This window comes from Vulpes vulpes, chromosome 7 (genome assembly GCF_048418805.1).
Source record: "Vulpes vulpes isolate BD-2025 chromosome 7, VulVul3, whole genome shotgun sequence".
NCBI lineage: Eukaryota > Metazoa > Chordata > Mammalia > Carnivora > Canidae > Vulpes > Vulpes vulpes.
In genome coordinates, this window is record NC_132786.1 from 6,022,799 (window position 1) to 6,034,471 (window position 11,673).

At 40.0% G+C, this 11,673-nt stretch overlaps 1 protein-coding gene across 1 annotated transcript; it reads right to left on the bottom strand.

Annotated features, from left to right (window-relative positions):
* Positions 1-9,845: 9,845 nt before the first annotated feature.
* Positions 9,846-10,772, bottom strand: OR6B1 (olfactory receptor family 6 subfamily B member 1). Its single transcript, XM_026018328.2, has one exon. It carries the CDS (start codon positions 10,770-10,772, stop codon positions 9,846-9,848), a length of 927 nt encoding a protein of 308 aa, XP_025874113.2.
* Between the last annotated feature and the right edge of the window lie 901 nt (positions 10,773-11,673).

Here is an 11,673-nt window from a genome sequence, read left to right on the forward strand (position 1 = left end):
AAAATATCGTATCATCTTACTCATATATGGAATTTGGGAAACAAAAATGAGCTAAGGCGAGAAGAAAGGGGGGGGGGGAACCCAAGAAACAGACTCTTAACTATAGAGAATAAACTGATGGTTACCAGAGTGGAGGGTGGGTGGGAGGATGCCGGAAATAGGGGATGGGGATTAAAGAGTAAGTACACTTATCATGATAAAATAAAATGACAAAAAAAGAAGAGTTGAGGATAACTGATGTTTTCGTATTTTCAAACTTCACAAAATTACAGTAATTAAACCATGTGTTACTGGTGCTTGGCTAGGGAGATGTGCCAGTGGATCAGAATAAAAAGATTGTAAATAAACAAATATATATTGGATTGTGTTCATGATGAAAGTAGTATGTCAAATCAGTGATGCAAAGATGGGTTGTACGACAAATGTACTGAAACCACTAAATGTATGAGAAAAATAATAAAATTGGATTTATGTCTGTCACTTTGCACCATTATATCTCCCAGGAAGCCAAATTCATTCCCAAGACACGGAGAAGCAAAGCAAACATTTTCACCCACTCTTCAATTTTAAACTATGGTAAGTGCATAAACTCTTTTAAAAAATGAAATGCAAAGAGCCTTTTGCTATATTCACTTTTGAAATCGTGCATCCTTCTGATTATAAAAGGCACATATGTCGTAGAAATGCGAGTATAGAACATAGAGGAAATCATCAAGACAAAATAAAAAATAATCTCAATAAGGCAAAAAGAAAGCAAAGAGCTTAGCTATCTTTTCCTTTCTTTTTATGTTATGTAACTTATTTAATTACACTTATTTAAGTCACATATGATATTTTAGACATAATACTTCTCCAACTCAATTTCATGCCCCAACTTTTTGAAAAATTTTTGTATTTGAGTACAGCTGACATACATTACATTAGCTTCAGATCCATGATATAGTGATTCAAGTATTCGCATGATACCCTCTCAGTCCATCCATGTTGGCATAAATTCACCCACCAGATTTTACTCCAACTCTCCACCTGTGTCTTTAACATCAGCATCTGTCATCAGGGCTACTTCGTGAATCATCTAACAATTTTCTAAAGCACACCATTTTTATCTTCCTTTGGGTTATTTGAGATGCAACATCTTTGAATCAATGTGTTATACTCTAGTGAATCTCATTCTAAGCTACAAGTGCACTTTCATAAAACATTAGGATATTTGCCTTTCTAATGTATTCCATTTTTTTTAAAAGTAGGCTCCACTCAGTATGGAGCCCAATGTGGGGTTCGAACTCACAACCTCAAGATCAAGACCTGAGCTGAGATCAAGAGTCAGACACTCAACCAACTGAGCTATGTAGGTGCCCTTTTATTTTATTCTTTATATGTAATTTTTGAATCTAACTGCTGTTATTTAAAAGACTTTAAATTCCAAATTCCCAGATTATGCCTTTGAGTACATTCCCAAGACCGATTCAATTTAGTGATTCAGTTTATCGGTTTGTTGTTTATCTTCTCACACCAAATTGATTGAAAGTACTTCTTTGTATCTTATTTAAACCAGCCTCCATTCCACTTAAAGCAGTTAATTCTCTGTTATTACCTCCCCTATTCTTATGCTCAATGTCCCCTAAACAGGTCTTTGTTCTATCCTTTCCATCGCACTAAATGCTCCTTTCTTGATCCCATAGCTGTCTGAATCCTTGTGCACACGGTGTTCAGGATTCAGCACAAATCCCACCTCTTCTAGAAACTTTATTATTTAATGCACTGTGCTCTTAGGACATTTTTCTTATTCTTCTAAATCTGACAGAGATCTTTGTACATTTTACTAAGTGGTTTTCACTCATATTGAAGGATTCAAATATTTTATTGCTACCTTTTACATATTAATATTTTATGTCACTGTATTGGTGGTTAATTACGTGAGATAGGAAGCATGTTTTTTTATTCTTAGTATCCCATGTAAGTGCATTTCACATAATAGGTGCTCAGCCATATGCATACTGCGAGGAACTGCTTAAATTTTCAAAATCTCAGTTTTGTTATTTGTATAATGAAGAGTATTAGACCAGATGATCTTGAAGCCCTGCGTAGAACTAGCTCTCCAAAGGCCGATTTAATTGTTGAGCATTACTCATACTTCCCACTAGATGGTACCAACACCAAATAAACATTGCTTGAAAAACTCAACTTTTTAAAAAAAAGTGAGTTGGAGAAATGAATAATCAGAACAGGGAGCCTATCGGGGCATGGAGCCTGCTTCTCTCTCTGCCTGTGTCTCTGCCCCCGCCCCCCTCTCTCTCTCTGCGTCTATCATGAATAAATAAATAAATAAATCTTAAAAAAAAAAAAAGAACAGGGAGCCTATTAACATTTATAATTTGTGAAATAAATGATAGAAAATCATAGATTTTTTTCCCACTTTTAAAACTGGACAGATATATAAGACATAAAATAAGACAAAATTTTTTTTAAAAAACCATAATAGAAGTAAAAAATGAGAACATTCAGAGGGTGCAGATACTACTTTCAGCTACAGAAATCAGCATTGGCCTCCAAGGGAATTGGGGTATTTTAGATTAATTTTGGGCTAGGGGTTTGATTTGTTATATCACAAAATAAAAAGTATGTTAAAGCAGACAGTGGAGGATATCGAATTACCAACTAAGGTCTGTGCCCTTCATTTACCAGATAATGAAACAAAACTAAAGACTTTTCTATAGTTTCATGATCAGAGCTGTGTTTTGACGTTACATCTACTCACAGGAAGGCTGCATGATCTCATATGTGTATGGAATATAACAGACAAACTCACAGAAGCGGAGAGGACATTGGTGATGGACAAGAGACACGGGGAGGTGATAGTCGAAGGGTGTAACATTTCAATTATGCCACAAAAATAAATTCTGGACATTTAGTACAAGGACAGTGCCCATAGCTAACAATACTGCATTGTACACTTAGTTTTTGAGATAGATCTTATGTTAAATTCTCTTATATTGTTACAAAAATAACATTAATAATAATAACAGTGATAAAGGGGGTGGGTGAAAGGAAACCTTAGGAGGTGATGGACATGTCTATGGCCATGACGGTGGTATACTTTCGGGTGTCTACTCAACCCCAACTCGTCGAGTTGTATTCAGTAACTATGTACAGCTCTTTACATGTCAATTATACCTCAATAACATGATTTTTAAAAATACAGGGTGTGGAGTGTGGCTGTTTGGTGAAAACAGGAGGATGGAAAAAGGCTGAGGGGCTATGCCAGCACATTCATATGAGGGTTTATGACAGCTTAAAGGTGAATGATGGCCACGGTGATGGAGCACATCAGGCAGGGAATGCAGTGAAGGATGGAACGGAATGGAGGACAAAGAAAAAAAAATGAAATCAAAGATAATGACTGGATAACAACTGGAGAAAATTGGGGTCAGCTCTACTCATGTGGGTTATGAAGGAATTTTAAAAGGATGAATTTGAATATCTTGGATTTTAGAAGCAGACACTACAGCTTTTCTGCCAGTAAACCCAATGTTTCTGCTCAGCAACAGTGGCAGTTCCCAATTCCTATTCTAGTAGCATGCTACACATTTGCTGAGGATTTAAAAAGCTTTGAAATCTGGTGAATAAGTGTTATAGCATCTAATGCAAATAACTCATAGACTGTTGGTAATAGCTACAGAATGTGTAGATCTCTGGGATTCTTTTTCTTTTAAGATTCATTTATTTTTGTGGCGGAAGGAAGAACAGAGGGAGAGAATCTCAAGCAGACTCCCCACTGAGCACAGAGTCCGACATGGGGCTTGATCCTACCACTCATGAGATCACAACCCACAGGATCACCACCTGAGTCAGATCCAAGAGTCAGATGCTCAACCGACTGAGCCACCCAGGCGCCCCAACCTTTGGGATTCTTAAGGAACCTTTTGAATATATTTAGAATAGTTGGAGAAAAATACCATGCATGGTCCTGGGAAACTTCTTATTTCCATTCATTATTCTCGGCCGCACCAACTACATCCCGGGTGCTATGTAGACTCTAGGGACACAGAGATGAGTGAGACACAATCTCTGCTCCTTTGAGCTTAGAGAAGAGAATATAGGGCAGCTGACTGTGACTCAGGCAGGAAAAGGAAGCCACTAGCTAGTAATCTTCCTAGAGGAGGAGATGTCTATGTTGAATGAGGAGAAAATAAAAACAAAAACACTAATCTTAAAGCTGGAGAAAGATGTTGTAAGCCTAGGAAATCACCAGAACAAAGATGGGGTGCCTGAATTTTGTACTGTAGAAACTACGAGAGGTTTAAGAACATAAAGTGCTGGGTGTGAGTCCCGGGCAGAGACGCTGGAGAAGCAGGTGCTGAGGGAGGAAGCAGATGCAGGAGCATGAGGGCCGCTGACCAAGCTAAGGGCCGCGTCTTTGCAGATGGTGGAGGAAAACACTGTTGTAAAGAGCAGTATGGCAGGGGGCACAGCAGCATTTTAATTTGGAGGAATTATTTTATCTTAGAAACAAATAATACAGCATTTTTATGCAGCAAAAAAGTAGAAAATATGAGAAAAGTGAAAAAGGAGAAGGAAGACAAACATTTGCAATCCACATGCTCCTAGACAAACACTTTTTACATTTTGTGCCTATTCCTCCAGATTTTTTTCCCTTATTAAATTATTATTGACCACATGGTCTTCAGCACATAAGGAATCTTTCAATGTCCCAGGCTAACCATGATTCAAAAGGGAACTGCTCCAAGTGTTAAATACGTTTTATGCAGAGTTGTAATTGCTGTATTAGCCTGCTCTTCTTCTGAGCCCTACTGTTACCATGACAACCTTCCTAGCAAAAGGCAAGGTTGATGAAGTTGCTTTGATCCAGAAGCTTCGCATTGCTGTTTGAGGTTTCAAAATTTTTAATATCATAGAAACCAGAGCCAACCTTTGTGCACGCTCTGTCATACATCAGAAATCTTAAATGACCTAAATTTCATAGTTCGGTGTAACTTTTCCCTACATATAGACTTATAGGGTCATAACTGGTCCAATCCATTGATACTTCTGGACCTCAAGAGAATCCAGCAGTGAACAAAAGTAAAAAAGCAAAATCACCCTGTATAGATTTACCACACATTGAACTTTCTTTTAGATTTATTTATTCATTTATTTTAGAGAGAGAAAGAGCAGGAGAAGGGGCAGTGAGAGAGAATGAGAGAATCCTCAGGCGGACTCCCTGCTGAGTGTAGAGCCTGACTTGGAGCTTGTTCCCAAGACCCTGAGATCATGACCCAAGTCAAAATCAAAAGTTGGACGTTGAACTGACTTAGCCACTCAGGCACCCTTACCACTCACTGACCCTGATGTAGGATCTCTAGTGCATCATGTGAGGAGAAGCAGCTTCAAGGGGAAGCAGCCTCCTCGGTTCTCTCAAACACTGCAGGGCTCTTAAAACTTCATTTGATGACTATTTGACCATCTACTTTCTCCTCTGCATCGTAAATCTTATTCATTCTACCTCCTTTTCTGTCTTCTCACGGAAGTACACATATGCCATATGCGCATGTGTTATGGGATCCTTGTGTACACCATTTTTGTAATCATTTATTTGCAAATGATTTTTTTTCTCGGTACTTTATCATGAGCCACTTTCCATGTCATTTTTTTTTTTAGCTACAATATTTTCCATTGTAAGGATAGGCAATATTTCACTCCATCTAACTCTATTTTTTCACACACTGGGCTTTCTTTCTTTCTTTTTCCAATTTTTCTGTTATAAACAACATCACAATAAACATCCCATTAATTATTTCCACTTCAATGCATAAATGTCCAATATTGAAATGATTGTTCCATAGGCCAGCTTTGGCCTTCTTCACAGAACACGCTACTCTGGCTCTCACTACAGGCTTCCGCAATTCAATGGTCGTCCTGCCTATAAAACGTTCACCCTAATAAAGATAAAATGAAATAAAATAAGTGCTTTACTGAGCAGTTACTCTGTGCCAAGCATTAATCTGAGTACTTTTCCTGTATTTATTTAATATTCTAAATGAGACAATGAAATAGGTATAATTATTTTGCCCACACTTAAGCAACAGGAACTAGCTTCAAGCCAGAGCCTGTACTTTTCCGTCACTATGCTTTGCTTGTCATGGTTGGCTCCCTCTCTTCATTCAGGTTTTGTGCAAAATGCTACCTCCTCCTAGACCTTCCCAGAGGGCTGATTCTAAACTATTAGGTCACATGCTACCACCATGCTGCTTGTTTGCCACTTGCCCTACCCTGCCCACTGCCCCAAATCTAGTCTCTGACAAATAACAGACATGTGCCTGTATTAATTCAACCTGTTAGCAAGGCAAACAGCAGAGAAAGGACAAATGAGATTGTTCCAACAGCACCAAAGAACAGAAATTTATATAGTCTGTCAGTAAAAGAACAGCCAAATAATTACTAAGTTAGACATAAGCCTGATGAACTGTTTGCATATAAGCTTTGGTTCAATTTCTCTAACTAGGCTGCAAAATTGCAACATCCCATCAGCCTCTGCAAGCTGACCTCTAACCATATGGGGCTCTAAACTCTGTACCTTTGTCTGTTGTACAGTATTAGTCAAAAACATTTGGCAACATTCTATTTGCTCAGACTTGACTTTCTCAGGGAGGGCTTTTGTAACCATCTGATTAAAAATGTCAAATCTCCACCAGAGCTTGTTATTACTCTTCCATGTTTGCCCACACACACCATAGTGCTTACTGCCACCCAAACGGGTATGCGTATTGGTTTCCTAGGGTTGCCATAACAAATCACAACAAACCTGGTGGCTTAAAACAACAAATTTATTTTCTGGAGGCCAGAAGTCCAAAATCATACTTCCTTCGAAAGCCCTAGGGGAGAATCAGTCCTTGCTCTGCCAGTTTCTGGTGGCTGCAAGCATCTCTAGGCTTGTGGAAGCTTGTGGAAGCTTAAATCCGAGCTATATCCATCTTCACATGGCCTTTACCTCTGCCTTCTCCCCTTCTTTGTCTTATGACAAACTTGTCATTGGATTTGGGGCCCATACAGATAATCCAGGATGGTTTCATTTTGAGATCCTTAACTACATTTCCAAGGCCCTTTTCCAAATAAGCTCATAATCACAAATTCCAGCTTGAGGATGGGACAAATCTTTCTGGGAGCCGCCATTCAACCCATTACATTATGTGTATTATGTATGCATTTTGTATGTACAAATATATTGTCTGCCATTTGTTCCTAAATACAAGTTTTTATGTTTTTTTATAAAAATACATTTTCATTGATTTGATGAACTCCATTATGGCTTGGTTGGTCAAAAATCAATACTGAGGCTTGGTCTCCAAATAAACTGTTAAAACTTGACTACCAAAGTCTACATGGTGGCTGCTTACCCCCAAGCACAGGGAGCCCAATGTGGGACTCGATCCCTGAACTCTGGGATCACACCCTGAGCCGAAGGCAGACATTCAACCACTGAGCCACCAGGTGACCCTGAATGAAAGTCTTTTGAATCATGTCGATTTATCCTCATAACTATCGTGGAAGGGAGACAAGGCAGGCATTATTATTATTTCTGTTTTACATATAAATTATCAGTGTTTCAGAGAGTTTAGATGATTTGTCCCACATCACAGGACAAGACATACCCAGGACTAGAACTCAGGTCATCAATAGCAAGTTGGTAATTTTTATCTCCCATTCACTACTTCCTGTTTTTCAATGCACGCATTTCACTGCCCTATTAGATTGTGATACCGTGATTGGTTCATCTGAATTATCTCAGAAAATAATCATGTTTCTTTTTATGTTTTGCTTTAAGTGGAAATATAGGTATAATCGCTTCTTTATTGCATCAAGAAACCAAAACATGTTCCAGGAGCAAACATTAAATAATTTCCTTTATGAGAGCCATTTCCTTTCATATGTTTATTCTCTAAAATAAGGTAGGCTTGCATTTTATCTTTGTTTCTTTGCTTTCCTGAGGAATATATCCTACATTTGTCCATTTTTATTTTATTAACAGTTTCTCCAGGTACAGCAATTGATGATTCTTTTTTTTTTTTTAAGATTTTATTTATTCATGAGAGACAGAGACACAGAGAAAGAGAGGCAGAGACACAGGCAGAGGGAGAAGCAGGCTCCATGCAGGGACCCTGACATGGGACTCGATCCCAGGTCTCCAGGATCACACCCTGGGCCAAAGGCAGGTGCTAAACTGCTGAGCCACCCAGGGATCCCCACAATTGATGATTCTAACTAAACCCCTACATCCTTACCTTCTACACTCTGCTGAAAAAGCATGTTTTCTCTCAAGAAAGATCCCATGAGCTAAGGACAGATCCAGGGCTCAGGAGACCTGGGCTTTTAACTTCTGCAACCCACTGTCTGTGATTTACCTTGTAAGGTTCTGTTCTGAAAGTTTGTAAAATCCAGCAAAGAATCATACCTAATGCCTCTTACTTTAAAAAAAAAAAAACAAAGAGAGAGAGAGAGAACATTTTTGAAATTATTATTTGTTTTCAGGTGAAAGATGTGAAAATGCTAAAAGCCATTCTGTTTTCAACTGTTCTAATGGAAGGTTTAAATTCCTGCTGAGGGGCACTTGGGTGGCTCAGCAGTTGACATCTGCATTTGGCTAAGGTCATGATGCCGGGGTCCTGAAATCGAGTCCTGCATCAGGTTCCCTGCAAGGAGACTGCTTCTCCCTATGCCTGTGTCTCTGCCTCTCTCTCTCTCTCTCTCTCTCTCTGTGTGTCTCTCATGAATTAAATAAAGTCTTTCAAAAATAAATATATAAAAGTTTCTGCTGACACTACCATGTTATATTGAATGCAGCTTAAAGTATAGCTCCCTTTGTCATTGACAAAACTGAATCAAGAGTGGGCACATCTATACCCTTCTGTGCATGTGTGGCACATTTGATCAGAAAGTCTAGTGTTCACAGCAGGGTATCAGATAAACAAGTAGGAGAGCTGAGAGTCACTCTGGTATGGTACGGGAATCTGTCAAATACTGAACTTGGACCAGTTGCTTGTATTTGAGATGGTATTCTGAGAAATGACAGCCAGGGGGAGTAAAAGTAGATTGAAGAGGAGGGAGAAGAAAAGTTGATTAAAGTTTCCTTCAGCAAATAATATGTTTGCTAATATTTATTTATTTACCACTTATTTTTTGCTCATCCACTAGATGATACAAACATATTGTAATATCTAGAAGGGAAATATGAAATTCAATACAAAGCCACAGTATCAGTGATGTCGGAAGACAAATTACAATTTTATTAGGTATAGTTCACGTACAGATAACAGAATGCACTCTAGCTACCTGAAGAAGAGATGTTGCAATGCAAGGAACCGGCTGCTTACAAAAAATGTTGGGCGGACTAGAGGAACAGTCTCTACTGAGATTGGCTGCCAGCACAACATCCAGGATGGGATTGTTGAGGACGCTGCTACCTCTGTCTTAGTCAGGAAGCCATCCCAAATCTGTTGGCCCACAACCTTTAATGCTTGCTAGATCCCCAAACAGCTCATTCAGATGCTACCAACTTGCTCACCCACTTCACTCCATTAGGGATTTACTCACATTGTCAAAACCCTATTTTAGGTTCCAGCCAAAGAGAATTCTCTCTACAAGGGCTATGCCCTTAGACCACAGACCACATGTGCCAATGCAGACCTCACAACATAGCCAACAGCCTGTGGCTGATGTGGATGTGGTGATGTCATATTAACATGTGTATCATAAGCTCAGGCATTAAAGGAGAAAGTACCAAGGATGGAAGGAGGGCACCAAATCAAATTCTAATAATTCTTACTTCTACTAGTAAGTGACTAGTCTGATCAGATAGCTTGGCAATAGGCCAGTTTCTTCAGAGCCTCTTTGACCTCTCTGTTCCTTAGGCAATAAATGAAAGGGTTGAGTGCAGGGGTGACAATAGCATAGAAGATGGAAATCACTTTGTTCATGTTGAAGGCATGGATGGCTCGGGGCCTGGCATACATGAAAATCGTGGCTGAATAGAAGATGGTGACCACCACAAGGTGGGAGGCACAAGTAGAGAACGCTTTCTGCTTTCCGGTAGGCATGCGTAGAACAGTGGCCAGGATGCATCCATAGGACAGAACAGTGATAGAGAGGGGGAAGAGAAAGATGACCAATGCCAGGACAAAGTCCACCAGCTCAGCTACAGACATGTCTGTGCAGGAGAGGTTAAGTACTGGAGAGATGTCACAGAAGAAGTGATTGATGACATTGGGGCCACAGAAACTGAGGCGAGAGATAAAGTAGATCTTAGCTAAGGAGATGCCAAAGCCAATGGCCCAGGAACCAAGAGCCAAGCGGAAGCAAAGCCCATGGCTCATAATGGTGGGGTAGTGGAGTGGACGGCAGATGGCTACATAACGATCAAAGGCCATGGCAGCCAGGAGCACACATTCTGTGCACATGAGGGCAATGAAGAAGTAAAGTTGTATCATACAGTGAGTGAAGGAGATACTGTTGTTCACAGACCAAAAACTAAATAGTAATTTAGGCACAGTCACAGAGATGTACCAGGTCTCCAAGAAAGACAGGTTGGCCAGGAAGAAGTACATAGGCTTGTGCAGTGGCCGGTTTTGCTGCACCAGCAGGATGATGACCACATTTTCAGCCACTGTCAGAATATAGGCCATGAGGAACATCAGGAACACTGCTACCCGCATGCCCCAGTTCCCAGGAAACCCCACCAGAATGAACTTGGTGACCTGGGTCTGGTTCTCCACTTCCATACTGGAGATACAGGACTTAGCTCTCCTGGGGGGGGGGGGGGGAGAAATCACTTGGTCAGAGTCCATGGTCCAGTTAGAATCTTCCATCCTTTGCCTCTCTGACTAACAATATTAGTAGCAGATATCACTTATTCATAATATATTATAGGCTAGACCACACACTGGGTACATTGTGCTCTAACGTAATTTAATTCTTACATAGCCTCTTGACGTGTTATTATACCCATTTTAGTGATAAAGAAACTGAGTCTTGGAAAGACATTAAGCAACTTACCAACTTCCCACTGGTCACAGGGCAGGAATCACATCGAAGTCTGTGGCCAACGCCCATGTTCTAGTATTCTACAGTGCCTTCACAACCAACCCCAAATTAAACAGTATCCAGGCTCCATGTTGCATGTTACCACTGTCAATTCCAAAGGATATGCATGGCACTCCTGGTCCATGTCTATGCAGCACTTTGGAAGTTCTTCCTTATGACTCATTTACCCCTCACATATCATAAAATCCTTTCTCTAGACCATCCATGGAGATGGAGTACAGCCGTCATGATCTGATGATGATGATGATCACGTGAGGTACATGAGACTGAGATCAGGAGAGTTAGGCTTTCAGCATTAAAGACCTGGACCTCCGTCAAGTACCAGGTCTGCCCTGGTCTGCTATATGATCTCAACATCTTATCCTCTCTGAAACCCAATTTTATCTTCTGTAATGTGAATATTAATATTCATTCAGCTTATGTTGCCATGGATCAAAACCCAAATGAAAAAATGTGAATGAAATTTTCTGTGAATTGTCAATGACAACAAATGAGAAAGACCCCAAAGGGGTCTTGCCCCCTGTTATTAGGGCATTAGGAAGGGAGCTGGGGCTAACAGGAATGAGGAGAGGAGCTGCT